This window comes from Arachis duranensis, chromosome 1, assembly GCF_000817695.3.
Source record: "Arachis duranensis cultivar V14167 chromosome 1, aradu.V14167.gnm2.J7QH, whole genome shotgun sequence".
NCBI classification, from domain to species: domain Eukaryota; kingdom Viridiplantae; phylum Streptophyta; class Magnoliopsida; order Fabales; family Fabaceae; genus Arachis; species Arachis duranensis.
The window spans coordinates 93,739,434-93,755,562 of NC_029772.3; the positions used below are offsets into that span (position 1 = coordinate 93,739,434).

At 32.5% G+C, this 16,129-nt stretch overlaps 1 protein-coding gene, 1 long non-coding RNA gene and 1 other non-coding gene across 3 annotated transcripts; 1 reads left to right on the forward strand and 2 right to left on the reverse strand.

Annotated features, from left to right (window-relative positions):
- Positions 1-1,608: 1,608 nt before the first annotated feature.
- LOC107462611 (uncharacterized) lies at positions 1,609-4,568 on the reverse strand. Its single transcript, XR_001586822.3, has 3 exons — positions 3,591-4,568; positions 3,361-3,476; positions 1,609-1,847 (listed from the first exon to the last, which is right to left on the reverse strand). It is a non-coding gene; the product is annotated as an uncharacterized LOC107462611 (long non-coding RNA).
- Positions 4,569-11,413: 6,845 nt separating this feature from the next.
- LOC127742652 (U5 spliceosomal RNA) lies at positions 11,414-11,528 on the reverse strand. The gene has a single exon (XR_008004005.1). It is a non-coding gene; the product is annotated as a U5 spliceosomal RNA (small nuclear RNA).
- Positions 11,529-13,656: 2,128 nt separating this feature from the next.
- LOC107462616 (30S ribosomal protein S1, chloroplastic) lies at positions 13,657-15,854 on the forward strand. Its single transcript, XM_016081239.3, has 6 exons — positions 13,657-14,325; positions 14,411-14,491; positions 14,796-15,077; positions 15,158-15,268; positions 15,344-15,430; positions 15,519-15,854. Exons 1-6 carry the CDS (start codon positions 13,777-13,779, stop codon positions 15,621-15,623), a joined length of 1,215 nt encoding a protein of 404 aa, XP_015936725.1. The 5' UTR covers positions 13,657-13,776; the 3' UTR covers positions 15,624-15,854.
- The last annotated feature ends 275 nt before the right edge of the window (positions 15,855-16,129 follow it).

Sequence of the window (16,129 nt, forward strand, 5' to 3'; positions counted from 1 at the left end):
TGTTGCATTATGCTAAGACAAGTTTAAGTCAAAATAGAATATAAAAAGCTTGTAAAATGAAAATTAACTAGGACAAGTGCAAAATCTTTCTTCAAGAACCTTGGAAGATACTCAAATACATAGGTAAGTAATGATATGCATAGAAAATTGAAGTATGGTTGGTATAATTTAAGTTATATTCAAATCACATAAAAGTTCGCAAAATCCACATAAAAAGTGCATCCAAAAGTAAATGCGATTTTGTCGAAACTTTGAACTCTTTTTAAAAGATCTTAAGTAAGAATTCAAAGTGAATGCTATAAGACACAAAGTGTCACAACAGAGCAAGATGAAAATAAGATACAGAATACGAAACAGAAGAATCAACTTGCATAATTAGTTCACTACAATAGTAATTTTCAGGGTTCAAAACCATTTAAAGATTAAAGAATTGTGTGCGTGTGTTTTGTAAGAGGGATATTCCAAAAGATTCAAGTAAACTGTAAGGAACACAATCAAGCAGGAAGCAAACCAAATCAAAACTTATTTAGAAAAGTCTAAAACAAAATTTTCGAGAGGATTAAATAAATTGTTGTGCATCACAGCGGCGCAGATTCAAGTCACTTCAGGGGTTTCCTAGCTCATGCAGAAAAATGCGAAATCAACGACCACATTGCAAGAATCAAAAAAAGAAAACTAAGAACACGATCGACTAAATTATGCGTAAGAAAATTTAAATTGCTTTTTAAGTAATGGTGAAGCAAGTGTTTTCAAGATAAAGAAAAGAAAAAGCAAATGATACATCAGATAACATGGCACAATTCATAACACATCTGTTGACACCATACAGTTAGGAAGGAATTCAAAGCTCACAAGTGAGGGTAGCTAAAATCAATAGTTAATATTTCTTGAGATTTGTGAATCTTTTGTAACATAAAAAAAATCCAAGATCACGTTAATGAGTGTAGAATTATAAAGGTGGCTATTAACAGTGAGAAGGGTAAATATTTCAAAAGTTTCAAGCAACAACCGAATACAAAACCAAGTAAAGGAAATGTATGAATGGTAAAATAAGGTTGGCAGTTAAATCAATCACATTTCATGAAGGAAATAATGAATAAGGAATTCCAATGCAATTGATAAAGAAGGAAATAATACTAGGCACGATTAAAGGATTATACGCCGAAATGGAATTAACTTCAAAATTAATTTCTAACACTCCCAAAGTCCATGAATCGCATCACTTATCAATCTTACTTTATCTATGATAACCTATTAACTTTTTCGTAGACATAATTTTTAACATTAAGTTGGCCAGACTTAACATCAGCAGTTATTCAACGATAAGCTAATAGCATTAATCAATAGAGAGTCATGTTCATAAAACTCTAATTCTTGTTATCTGAACAAAACCTACAACATGACAGACACTTAGAGAATGCAATGAAGCATAATAAGTCCATTCCCAAGGCTCTAATCAGGATGAACTGCTCTGATACCATAATGTAACACCCTCACTACCAGAATGTCACGCTTCCGGCTGTGCCACTCTGATAGCAAGAAGTATTACGACTACTTTATATACTTAATATTAAAATAGGAGCCTGTGACTCGATACCGTATCGCTAATTTCTTTTAAAACCGGAAATAAATACTTTATCTTAAGAAAAATACAAGTGGCACAGATTCATATACAAGACTCCGTACATAATATCTTATAATATAATATACATATAAAACATACAACTCCTATCCCTCTTATAAAAACTTGTAATAACAAAGATGAGGGAAGAAAATAATCTAATTAATACAACAACATATAAACCAAACGCAGTTTAACTCTTCTTAATGCGTCTTCATTCGGTTTCCTGAAAAGGTAAAGCTGTAGGGGGTGAGAACCTAATCACATGGTCTATTTAACAAGAAAACTATTTTCAAGCTCAGCAATTATCATTACCTTATGAATCTTTTAAAAACCAATAGGTAATCGTTCAAAACCTTTTTAAAGAAATAATGTTTAATCTTTCAAAAATTCGAAACCTTTCCTTTCTTATAAGAAAATCTCAATCAGGAACCAACCACGCAATTAAATAATACAATCATTAATTCAGCACCAAAATTCATTCTCAAATGTAGCACGCCAGGGTATACACAGGCAAGGCAGACAAGGAAAGCACAAGTTTAAGTAGCAGTTACAACAAATAGTTCAAGTAGCAGTTAAGAACAATTTAGCAATTAGGCAAACCAAAACAAGTTCAAACCCAAGCAAAGCATACAAATGCATATGATGCATGCCTGTCCTATGGCTGATGAGGCTCATCTGTCGGTTATCCAGCCAACCCGACAAGTCTGAATTGTCTTTAGACTGTCCCCCGACGTGCATCTCCAAGAGTCTATGCATAGCTTTTTCTCAAATAATCAATATTGCTCAATGGGGGTAACATTCTCGGGAATTTATATAGTGTCCGGTCACACTTACGTCGTAGGGTCAACAGAGTATCAAGTTTTCAACCTGGTACACGTGGTGGCAAGCAATGGTACTTTATCCAGGGAATCTCGTATCTCAGATAATTTAAATTCATAAGCCATATGAATAATTCAAAGTTCATATCTCAACATTCTCAACATTATAATCATTCATCAATCCAAATCTCATTTCCAAATTCATTCAAAAACCATATTTCAAAGAAAATCCTCATCATCCTTCTTTCCATTCCGTCCATTAACAATCCCAATTCAAAACATAATTCTTTCTTTGATAAATGAGGTAATTTTAAATCATATAATACTTAAAATTAAACCTTTTAAAATAACTACTTCAAATGAAACTTCTAATTTTATAAAATTTTGGTAGCATCTTCTCTAAAACTCGGATTCTGCCACCCTTTTCGGATCCCATCCAAACATTTCTCAAACTTTTTTTCTCAACCATTTCCAAATCTCATTCTCTTTCCCAAATTCAACCAGTTCCAATATCAAATTGTTTTCAAAGCAAATCAGTGCCAATAATAAATCTCTTTTTAAAATCAAATCAGCTTAAATACTAAATCATTTATAAAGTCAGACAAACTCAAAATTGAACCGTTTCCAAAATTAATTCAGTTTCATATTCCAAATCATTTCCAAAGTCGATTCGTTTACATTATCAAAAATAGCTTCAAAACCAAGAAAGCCATTTTTCATAATAATCAACTAAATAACCTTTCAAACTAACTTATTTTCAGCAATCACAAACTACTCAAGCAATCAAGCAACCAGTCATTCAGTCCAGCAAACAACCACATTTATAAGACAATCATAATCACAGACATATGTTTCTCACATTAATATCTATTTATAACAACTTTGTAATGTAAAATAGATTTTAAGAGAAACTCCTACCTCGAATAATCGAAACTCATAAACTAAATGCATCAAGAAACCCTTTCTTTTCGGTCCGTAATCAGTGGCAGCTGCAGCCTCAATTCCAAACCGCTTACGTAGCAACCACAACAACTCTAATTACAGTAGAAAATTATTTTAAACATAGAAATTAATTCACTTATATTAATCCGCTAAACTCATCAGGTATTCAATCCTAAAATATTTTAATTTTAAAAACAATCCCCTACCTCCATTAGCCGAGTTCGCATAAACCTATTGTAACAACTCCCTTTCCTTTTAATTCATGGCAGCCACTTCGACTGCCTCTTCCAGCAACAGCAACGATGGAACAACACCGCGATGCAGCTACAAAACGGTAACAGCGGTAAATCTAATAATCTATTATGGTTTAAGGCTGAGTAAGGATACAAAGGAACATTTATGTAAAGTAAGACAGAGTTAATTAATGAAACATTATAGCGAGACAAGGCACGACAGAATAACCTTAGCAGAGGAACAAAAGACTGGAATTGCAGCAGCTCCGGTGACCCTCACTCGCAAGGACAGAACCGACGGTAACTTCAAGGGGGCTGAGATAGCAAACCCTAAGAAACAGAAGTAGAATTTTGGAGTAGCAGCAGCGGCACTGGTGGCTCAAAGCAGCAAGAACGCGACGCCGGCCCACCTCCAGCGATGGCGAGCTCCACCTACGGCAACTGTGACGGGAGCAGCGGCGGCAAAGGTCTCCGCAACCTCCTTTTCTCTCTTTCGCAGCTTTTTCTATCTCCCTGCTCCATTCGACGATGGCTCCTTCAACGCCGGTGAGACACGATGGTGGCACGACCCTGGCGACAGCGACGGTTCGTGAAGACGACGGCGGCTACTGGGCAGCTCGCGACGGCTACTGGGCGGCTCTGACAACGTCAATAAGGCGCGGTGGTGGATGAGCAGCGATGAACAAAGGCGCAACATGTTCCTCCGTCCCACGTGAACTCTCTTTTTCTCACCTACAAGCTCGACAGCAGCGTCCATAGAAGCTCCTCAGACGGCGGCGACGAGTGGATAGGCGCGACGACTTCCTTCCCCCCTCTTCTCCCTCTGATCTCCGTTTTCCTCTTTTGTTTTCTTTCTTCCCTGTTTTCATGTCCCCCTCTCTGTTCTTCCCTTTCTTTTGTTTCTTTCTTTTTGAATGAAGGGTGGCGGCGTGGAAGGGTTAGGGTAAAAGGGGGTAGTGGCAGCTAGGATTGGGGAAATAAGGTGTGTTATGTTTAATTAGGATTAATATGAGAATGTGTATAGAATTAGGGTTAGGGTTTGATTTTTGGTGAATTTGAAATTAGAGATTTTTGAATAAATTGAAATTTGATTATTTTAATTAAATTAGGGTATACAGTATTTAATTTAAAATATAATTTAACCTCTTAAAATTATTTTAGAAAAATATTATTTAATTGTCAAATTTACTAATTAATTTTCAATCTAATATTCTTAATTTAAAATAATATTAAATTCCAAAAATCTCTTTGAAATTAACTCATAATAATATTTTTTTGAAAATTCTGGATCTTACAAGTAAAGTGTGATCTCCTACTCTTGAATTGTTTTTCTTTCATATTTATTTTTTGTCCCACCTATAAAATAAATGGTAAGACATAATCCATTTATAAATATGATCTATATGAGAATTTTTTGGTGACTGATCCATATGGGATTTAATAATAATAATAATTATTTTATATTTATACCAAATATTTTTTAAAGGAAAAATCTCGGGGGCCAGCAATTTTTTAAAAAGTTGGCCAGCATTTAACCATAAAAAAAATTGAATGATTCCACACCATTGGATTTAATCTCACACCATTAAAAACGCTATTGATGGCCAATTGATGGTTACAAAACACAAAAGTTGCTGGTCTTCTAGCACTCCTCTTTTTTAAATTCACGAGGGATCGGAGAACCCTAATTCCTTTATCTATAATCTCATTGCCTCTCTATCCACTAAACCACCACAACCTATTCCGCACTTCTCTGGTCTCTGTCGTCGCCGTGCATTCTAGCACTTGCTGCCGGTCTCAGTCCCTCTCCCGGCGTCGTTCTCATACTCTTTCTCTCTTCTCAGCCTAGCACCTCATTGTCTCATTCATTCTCAGTATCTCTCTTTTCTCTTCGTGTCGTTCGTCTTCAGTCTCAGAGTGGTGGTGTGGGTCTCACCGAGTTACCATCGTCGTCAACGCTGTGGTGCTCCGTCTCCCCCTTCACCACTCTACTTCCTGAGTTCTAATGGAGCCTCAGTCTCGGGTATGTATTTGTTCAGCTTTTTTTGGTATGAATTTACTTCATTGATTTCATTTAATTATTTTTTTATTCTATTTATGTGTTTGTTCGAATTTTTTTGGTTCTGTTTATGAGTGTTAAAATATTTTGAATTCTATTTTCATGGTTCTATTTTCAAATTCTGTGTTTATGATTTTGTTTGTGATTTTCAAATTTTGTTTTTGTTCTGTTTTGTTTTGCTACTGCAGTTGGATTTTTTTCTACTATTTGTAAATTCAGTAGTGTTAGTATTGTGATTCTGTTTGCAAATTCAGTGGTCACTACTAATTTGTTGGTTAGTTTTGATTATTTGATTATGAATTCTAATTAAAGGATGCTGAATATGTTTGCAAAGGCCAGAGATTTGAAGGAGCACTCATTAGCTACAGCGCACATTGAAGGCAAGAACAAAAACTTTTTGCTGCTAGAGTTTTTATTTTGGCATGTTGAACATAGTTTGAGAGGCAAGAAAAGATCCTTTATTGGTTGGTATAGCAAAAGCCTATCACAAGCTGGAACCATTCAGAAGACTATAGAATAATGTGGATGCATGGCTATGATGTTTGATTTTTTTTTAATCTTATGATGGTTTCTATTTGAATGCAGGTACGTGCCGGATGTGAATGTTGAGAGAGCCACAGATGTTCTTATGCACAAGAGATTGCTGCATTTGGCTTGCGATCCTGTTAATAGGCTTGCAATTGAAGACTAAAACCCCAAAGTGGTCCCTGAGATTGGGCGAGTTACTCATAATCGTCCTTGACTTTTAAAATTCCCTAACAGTATCCCTCACATTCAGCTCCGGGACCCATAGTTGTCCTGCGACCCTTTCTGGCACACAGTCAGCAAACGAAGTAATGATCTGGCACCTCCCATGCCATGCTGGAACCAGCAACGGCTAGCTGACGTGGCAAATCTTAATTTTCTACCCAATGTAGTCCTGGTCCCATTAAAACCCTAAAAGCTAAGAATGATTATTATATGTAGTATCTCTTCTTCCCTTCTCCTTCGTCCCATAATTGTGGTCCACCATTATGATTTAACGGAAATTCCATTGATGCTCTGAAGCAATATTTGGAGGTAAAGGGCAAGCTAGTGATTATTCAGCTAAGCATAAATGCCCTTTATCTCAATCTACTCATTCCATTGATATAATATATAATGCTAAAAATACAAGAAAAAAAATCATGGGCAAATGATAAATATTCATAAGTGAATTTCAACCCTAATTTTCAAACATGCAATCCAGACCACTGTGTTAGATTGATAATAGGAACAGAAGAATAATTAATACTTGGTTCTTCCTCCTACCAAGTGGGTGATTAAACTTGCAATTGAATCCAAATTTGCAAGTTCCAGTTTTAAGATAGAAAGCACAATCTTCAGCATCAGGCCTCAGTGGATATTGCTGCTGAACTCTACCATTGCTTCTATCTTTCTTCTTCTCCACTTCTTCATCACCTTCAACTTCAACTTCATCATCACCATTACCATCACCATCAACATCAAAATCTCCACTTACCTTAGCAACCTCACTCTCTTTCACATTCTCATTCCAGCTATAACCCTCATCATCATCCCAACCATCATTATCATCACTCCCTTGTGCTTCACCTGTTTTCGGGACACAACCACCTTCACCACCCAATTTCTCACCACCATATTCTCCACTACCAACTACAAAGTCCGAATCTTTCTTCTCATTTTCAGCTACCCTTTCATCCTCATCCTTTAAATCCAACTTTTTGTGGAACTCTGCACCAAGTTCATCACGAGTTTCATCCTGCAACCCCAAATTTTCACTGAGATCTGGCTCTGACAGGTTAATTTTATTATGTGGAAAGAACCTTTGCACATGTCAATGGAATCTTCGTTAAATCACAATGGTGAACCACAATTATGGGACGAAGAAGAAGGGAAGAAGAGATACTACATATAATAATCATTCTTAACTTTTAGGGTTTTAATGAGACCAGGACCACATTGGGTAGAAAATTAAGATTTGCCACGTCAGCTAGCCGTTGCTGGCTCCAGCATGGCATGGGAGGTGCCAGATCATTACGCTGTTTGCTGACTGTGCGCCGGAAAGGGTCGCAGGACAACTATGGGTCTCGGAGCTGAATGTGAGGGATACTGTTAGGGAATTTTAAAAGTCAAGGACGATTATGGGTAACTCGCCCAATCTCAAAGACCACTTTGAGATTTTAGTCTGCAATTGAATTTATGCTTTGGTGGTGTTATTTAGTTTAGAATAAGGCATTGCATATGAAACAGTTTGACATATAGTCATTGTTTGACTATGCTATCTTCTTTTATAAGATTTGATGTTAGTATAGTTTGGATGAAGTATGATGTATCATTGATATTTTTTTTTGAATTACTTTTAAGTAGTTTTTTCATACATTAAGTTGTTACCGTTGAATGAATCATTTATTTTAGACTTTAATTATATTGCAAGTCTTCAACATTGCTTTATATTGAATCCTTCATGGAGCCTAACTGATTAAAAATTAATGAACAAACCTAACCATTCTTTTTATACTTACAATATACAATTTTGTATGTTTTTTTTTTAATCTTACAATCTACACCATATCAAGAAAATTTTGGTTAATATTTTACCTATAATTGTTTAAATCATTTCATATAAAATTTTTATTCTTTTTCAAAAGCTTTTCGCATACAATTTCATGACAAGAAAGTTTTATGTTTGTCAAAGATACGTCTAAACCAAAGCTATTAACCGCATGAAAATCTGAAGAATATAGCTCAAAGATTTGGAAGATGTCATTAATATATATGCATGCAAGTAATAATTCTTCAGATATCAATCTCAAAGTTGCAAGAAATCCAACATGATTTTGACAAAGAAAAAGAGTAAGTTTTTTGGCCAAAGAAAAGAAAGGCATCCAAATTTATTGAATTCAACGTTACACATAATATCATAAACAACCAATTCAACATAATAAAAAATAAAAAATGAAACGGAAAAATCATCTAGGTTCACTAATAACAAAACTGAACTCTTTAACTCAAATAAAATGAAATTCAATAAAATAACAATGGAAACATTCTTTCATCCATTTTCTTAGTACATCAAAAGACTAGCAACCATCAATCTACACCAACCTTCCACTTTGCAACTGGCTAGCTAATTGAATTTAGTTACAATTAAAATAAGTTACACAAACAACATACATAATCAATCCTCTAACTCGGTTAATCAAAGGAACAATCAATCCACCTTTGATAGGTATTAAATTAAATTTTTATTTATGAAAAAAATAATGACAACTATATTTCTTTTCAAGAATGACACAAGGATTTTGTTCCCATTTATACATCATGTATGGCGGGTTCATCACTCCCTTGATTGGATTTTCCGTGATCAGATCCAAAAGTAGTTTGCTTGCTCACGTTGGCTCGTTGCACCAACCGTACTAAGGCTTGAATCTGACATTAGTGATCGGAATTCAGGCTCCAGCTGTGCCAAAAAAACATACAAAACTAATATTATTGAATTGCACAAAAACTTTGTTTATAATAAAAAATTTTAGCCTGCCTATGACTAGGAAAAAGAATTTCATTAATTATTTAGGAACAAATGATTATAACGAAAGCCATAAATCATTAATATCTATTATTTATTTATTGTGTTTTTATACCTCATATTTAACCAAAATATAATGACTGATCATGTTTTATTCTATTTAAATATTTCTATATCAATACAGCAGGATTTTCTTATGTTTTCTCTCTTATATCTCTTATATGATGCTCATTCCCTTCTCTTAAAAAAATTGTAGTTTTTGCTGTTTTAAATCTTTTCTCATTTAATATTATCAGATTGTGCTATTTTATCTTATTTTAAATTTCGTTTCAAAAATATCTTTACAAAAATTTCTTTATACAAATAGAATAAAGCTCTATAAATAAGCAAAATATTTAATCAAGTCCAACCAAATTATTAATAAAGATTTTAAATCTATATGTGCTCTCTTCTTCTTCTTCTTAATGTTTCAAATTCATACGTATATGTTCTTCCTCATTTCTCCTCCTCTTCCTCTTCATTTTTCGTTATCTTTCTCTTTAATTATCGTTATCACTATTATCACTACCACTTCCTTTTTCTGTTTCTCTTCTTCCTCTTTCTTTTCTCATTTAATTTTTTTCTCCTTTCTTTTGTTCCTTTTCTCTATCATCATCATCATCTTCTCATACGTATGATAGTTATCGTTATTATTGAATTTTTGTCATATTGATGATGTTGTCTGATTTAAAATTGATTTAGATGTATTTTTATTTATAATTGAAGTGTATTTAGTCTCATCACTCCGATTTGATATAATTAGATCATCAAAATATAATTGTAGTGGTTCTGGTGTCATTGAAGGCATATTGATAAAGTTATCCGGTTTAAAATTAATTTTGGAGATGTTTTTTGTTTATGATTTAGTCTTGTTTTTGTACTTGTTTTCGAACTAAGTTTGTACACACAACATCAAAAATAATTATTATATGAGAAGCAATACTTCTAAAAGAAGAAGTAAGAGTAACAGAAAAAAAAAGAAAGAAAGAAAGAAAGAAGAATTAAAAAAAAATACAGCATTAATGAAGACATTTTTATACTTTTGTAATAAAATTTCAGTGTAAAAACTAAAAAATTTATGTTATTGACTTATTGCAAAAAAATTTCGGTGTTATTTTGCTGATAAATTCTATACAATTCAAAATTCTTCTCCCTCTTTTCTCTCATTTTTTACTGTTTCTTCTTCTTTTTCATCTTTTTTTCTTCATCTTTTTGTTCTTATTTCATCTTTTTATAATTTTTCTTAAGAGGAATAAAACAAAAAAAATAAAAATAAATTAAATAAAAAATAAATAAATAACTTCAATAACACATGAGAAAGAGAAAGAGAAGAAGAAACAAAATTTTCGGTATTATTTTTCGATAAATTCTTTATACTTTAAAATTCTCCTCCTCTTTCTTCCTATTATCATAATTGTTATTTTATCCTCTTAATAGGAACTTATGTCACTGTTAAAAAATTTTGGTGTAAAATTTTTATGTCCCACTTAAAAATTTTCGGTGTTATATTTCTAATAAATTTTATATAACTCAAAATTTCTCATCTTCTTTTTTTATTTATTTTTTTCTTTTTTATTTGTCTTCTCATAATTCATCTTATTTTATCCTCTTACCAAGAGTAAAAATAAAATGTTCAAATAAAAAGAAATATAAAATATAAAATCACTAGAAAAAAAAAAGAAAAATGCGAAGATGTAAAAAAAGTTGAAACATATAGATACTTTTTTCTAATAAAATTGATTTTTATTGTGTTTGAAATTTGAATTAATTTAATTGGACTTTATTACTAAAAAGAATTGAATATAACATGACTGATATAAATAATAGTATAAAAACAAAATTTTTTATGGTGATTGCACATTTTTGTTCAAATAAATAAATTAAGATATATTTATATCATATTATTTATCATGTTTACACATATATAAAATAATTATACAAATATTTTTATTTAACTTATTTATATAAAAAAATTAGCCATTGCCAACAACGTACCAATAGACCCCATACATTCTCTTTAAATAAAATTAACTTGTACCTTATAATTACAGAGAGAATTAGATAAACCTAACATCCTAGAAAAAAAATCTAAAACTAGAAATTAGAATTTAAAAGAAAAAAACATGATTAACAAAATCTATCACAAAAATTTTTTTTATTATATTGCAGAGTTCTCTTAAAAAGAAAACCCTTTACAAAAATAAGTGTATGCCGCTTAAAGTGACAAGCACACGGTATTCTTTAGTAAAAGGCAAAAGAATCGCTATGTGCTTGTAACACGACTCTGTATTTTACAACTTAATAGTTGTTTCATTTTATAGTGCTTGGACTTGCTTTCTCATTGCTCCTTAAACTATGTGGGCTCTGTAAATACACATGCTAATGCGATCCTGCGTGCTTCACTATCCTGGATATCTTTCCCATTTACAATGGCCTCTCTCTCACACCCTCAAATCCATGTTTTAAATTTCGCACAATAAATTCTTTCTTTCAGAAAAAACTTGAATTTGATTTTTCTAATTAAGCTCCAACCACAACACATATGGAACAAGATATCAATAACAATAATTAGTATATGTTGATACTTGAATTTAAAATAGCAGTGCCTATTCATTCATACGTAATAATAAAAACAACACTTTAGATTTGGCATATTATTTTGGACTTATAGATTTTTGAATCAGTTAAATAGAACAATAAATTATAAAACAATATATGTTAAGCATGTAACTTCTCCCCTATCGAATACAATTTTTTTAGAGAAAAGGATAAATAGGTCCTTCACCTTTTGATTTGTAGATATTTAAATATTCAAAAATTTGAAAATATATTTAAATCTTGACTTTTTCAAAACCTAGACATATTGATCTGTTCACTTGAGTCGGTTCAGACTCAATAGAAAAAATCAAACGTGATTCCCGTTGTACTGATCTGTTTATACGGATGCATACGTGAAAGAATTTTTAAAATTGAACAAATTAGATCCTCGATAAGAGATTAGCAACTTAAATGTATTTTTAAATTTTCAAAGACTTAAAAATGTCCACCAACCAACAAATCAGGAATCGATTTTTTCTTTTCTCTTTTTTTTATGTATTTAAAATTTGTGTCTTGTCTTATTTACCATATAAAATTATAAACGAAATATATTTATAATTAAATTGTCTATAATGTAAACGAGATAAATAAAAAGACACAAAAAAATTAAGTTACCTCAACTCATAAATAAAATATTAAAAATATTTATTTACAAATAAATCTTTATTAATGTTTAGTGCACATAAATAAATAAAAGGAATAATATACATTATTTTTATCTATATCTTTTTCATCTAATATCAAAATATATTAAATTATTAGAAAGTTGATATGTGAAAAATTTTGTTTAAATGAAAAATAATAGGAGTAATAATTGAAAGTTTGAATTTATCATTTTATTTTCTTTCTAATACTTAAATAAGTAAAAAATTTAAATATATGTATTTTTTTTAAAGCATCAAAAGATAAAAGAATTAAACATTTTTATTTAGAAATGAGTAAAATGATAATTAAGTTTTTGAAGAGTTTAAAATTAGATTAATTAACTCCTTAAAGAAAAGAAAAATACCAATTAAATTATTCACAATAATAAACAGTAGACATATTATATCTTTTTTAATTGATATATTTTTTTAGAGAATTATAGTCTAAGATTAAAATTCTCATGAACTAATTAGTTAGGACTCCTAATCATTGTTTAAATAATAATAGCATAAAATTATTATGATAAAAATTTTATTAGCCCTCATTTTTAAAATTTTAAAACTATATTAATTATTAAGAAAAATAGTAAAATTAAATTAGAAAAATGCTAGATAGTCATCAGGATTTATTATTTTTAGTTATTAATTTGTTATGAGTATTTAAAAGTATGAAATAAAATATGTTGTTGAATAAAGAAATTGAGTTAATGGCTAAGTAATAGCCAAAAACAATCAATTCAGATGACTTTCTAGCATTTTTTCCTTGAAAATAACCAAATTTGAAGGGTAAAATATGGGTTTAATTACTCTTTTGGTCTTATAGTTTTGCAAAATTTTTAATTGAATCCTTGCATCAAATTTTTTTAATTTGAGTCCCTATACTTTTTTTTTATTTGAGTTCTTGTACCAATTTTTTTTTAATTAAGTTCTTATACAATTAAGTCAATTATTACTAAGAGGGATCTAATAAAAAAAAATTGCTACAGGGACCCACTTAAAAGAAAAAATAGTACAGGAACCTGAAAAATTTACGAAACTATAGAGACCAACAACAACAACAGAGTAATTAAACCTAAAATATGTGTAGAAGAGAAAATGAAGAAAAAGAATAATTTGTTGAAAATTTGGAAAATAGAAAAGTAGTTATAGGAGTGAAAGTAACCAGTTATCCATATGAGCAGCATATGAATTGTGAAAAAGAGTGGACAAATAACAATACACGTAGCTTAGCTTATCTGTGTGTGAGTGAGAAAAACAGGAAGAAGAAGAAGAACATCAACAACAACAAACATGGCTACTTCTGTGAGTCACCAATTCCCACTCTCTTCTTCGCGCTTCTCCAAACCATCATTCTCTTTCACTCAGAAGCGAAGTTCCCTCACCATCGTCAACTCAGTGGCACTATCCAATGCGCAGAGCAAGGAGAGGCTGAAGCTGAAGGAACTCTTCAATGAAGCCTATGACAGGTGCCGCAATGCTCCCATGGAAGGCGTTTCCTTCACCCTCGAAGACTTCACCGCCGCTCTCGACAAGTATGACTTCGATGCTGAAGTTGGCACCAAAGTCAAAGGCACTGTGTTTGCCACAGATGCTAATGGAGCACTCGTTGATATCACAGCGAAATCTTCTGCGTACTTGCCACTACAAGAGGCTTCCATACACAAGATCAAGAATGTGGAAGAAGCGGGGATTGTGGTTGGATTGAGAGACGAGTTTTTGATAATTGGTGAGAATGAAGCTGACGATAGTTTGATCTTGAGCTTGAGGTCTATGCAGCATGATCTTGCTTGGGAACGATGCAGACAACTCCAAGCTGAAGATGTTATTGTCAAGGGTAAGGTGGGTTACTCATGTTCTTCCTCTGCTTCAACTCTCATCTGAAACCAATTAATTGGCTCAATTCTGATTTGGGTTTTCATGGCAGATTGTTGGTGCAAACAAAGGTGGAGTGGTGGCTGAGGTGGAAGGCCTTAGAGGCTTCGTTCCATTCTCACAGATATCAACTGTTAGTTACTTCTAAAACTTTATTTATATCAAAATTGAGATTGGAGTTAAGTCTCAGAGTGATTTCGAGATTAGCCGGATACACTAAAATAGTCTTTGATATTCTAATTGTACTAACTACGTTTGTGAGATTGGCAAAAGTGCATTGCATTAGTCTTTCGACCTTTTTTTGTCGGGTGACTATCATCATCAGATGATTAGAGACTAATGCAATGCACTTTTGCCAAGATTTCAGAGACCACTTTAGGACTTAATTCTTGAGATTGAGACCGAATGTAAATATTTGTTATCATTATTGTGTTTAGAAATCAAGTGGAGAGGAGCTTGTGGATAAGGATATTCCTCTCAAGTTTGTGGAGGTGGATGAGGAACAACAAAGACTTGTTCTGAGTAACCGAAAGGCCATGGCGGATACCCAATCACAGCTTGGAATTGGATCTGTAGTGACAGGATCTGTTCAAAGCCTAAAGCCATACGGCGCCTTCGTCGACATTGGTGGAATCAATGGCCTCCTTCATGTGAGTCAGATTAGCCATGACAGAGTAGTTGATATCTCAACTGTTCTTCAACCTGGTGATACTCTCAAGGTATGTGCTTGGATTTGAACTTTGAACTTTGAAGGCAGTGTGTTGTGTGCACTTGATTGAATCTCTTGTTTGCTTGTTAGGTGATGATCTTGAGTCATGATAGGGAGAGAGGAAGAGTAAGTCTTTCCACCAAGAAGCTGGAACCTACACCTGGTGATATGATCCGTAATCCAAAGCTTGTCTTTGAGAAGGTATATTGAGACTTTGAACAATATCAATGGATTCCATTAGGGTCAAGTTTATGATGGATGAATGTTTTGTTCTAGGCTGAGGAGATGGCTCAGACATTCAGACAGAGAATAGCTCAAGCCGAAGCTATGGCTCGTGCTGACATGCTTAGGTTCCAGCCTGAGGTACTTTAAATTGAGATCATAATACAATTTCAATTCTTGTATGAAGGACCCTAGTGAGTAGTGACCTCTTTGCTCTTTAAATTGATAGGGTGGATTAACTCTTGGGAGTGATGGGATATTGGGACCAATTACTTCAGACTTGCCTGAGGAGGGACTGGATTTGAGTGAGGTGCCTCTTGCTGAAGAATCATGAATTCATCATTTTTAATTGTCACCTATTTTCTTCCCGTTTATTTTCACAGATTGTTGTATTATTGTTTTCATCCATCAAATATATTGTAAGTTAAGCATGTCGTAGTACAACTATCAATGTGCTATCATCAACTATAACTTTAGTTTTTACAGCAAAATTACTTCAGATCCTTCTGTCATTTGAATACAATGAACTATTAAGCTTCACAATATATAAATTTTTTTTGTGCCACTTGAGAAAGCCAATTATATAGGTCACCTTTGCAGTTGAAACGGTGAAATTCCCACTGCATGCAGGTCACTGACGAAAGCTGCATCTCAGTTAAAAGTGAGTGGATAATGACAACCTTTGAACAGTGTAAGAATTTTTAATCTTGTTAATTTACTAATGGACAAACTAGAGATATTACTAAAGAAAGTCATACTACATATAAAAAAACACACACTACATAAGTACATATAAAACACGCAATAAAAAAAAAAAGTATGAGAGTGAGAGAGTTATTA

What these genes read in the sequence shown, in the direction of transcription:
- LOC107462616 (XM_016081239.3), top strand. Translation starts at nt 13,777, where the DNA reads ATGGCTACTTCTGTGAGTCACCAATTCCCACTCTCTTCTTCGCGCTTC. An exon ending in AACCTGGTGATACTCTCAAG is followed by an intron (nt 15,078 to 15,157) that starts GTATGTGCTTGG and finishes TTTGCTTGTTAG; the next exon opens with GTGATGATCTTGAGTCATGA. An exon ending in CAAAGCTTGTCTTTGAGAAG is followed by an intron (nt 15,269 to 15,343) that starts GTATATTGAGAC and finishes GTTTTGTTCTAG; the next exon opens with GCTGAGGAGATGGCTCAGAC.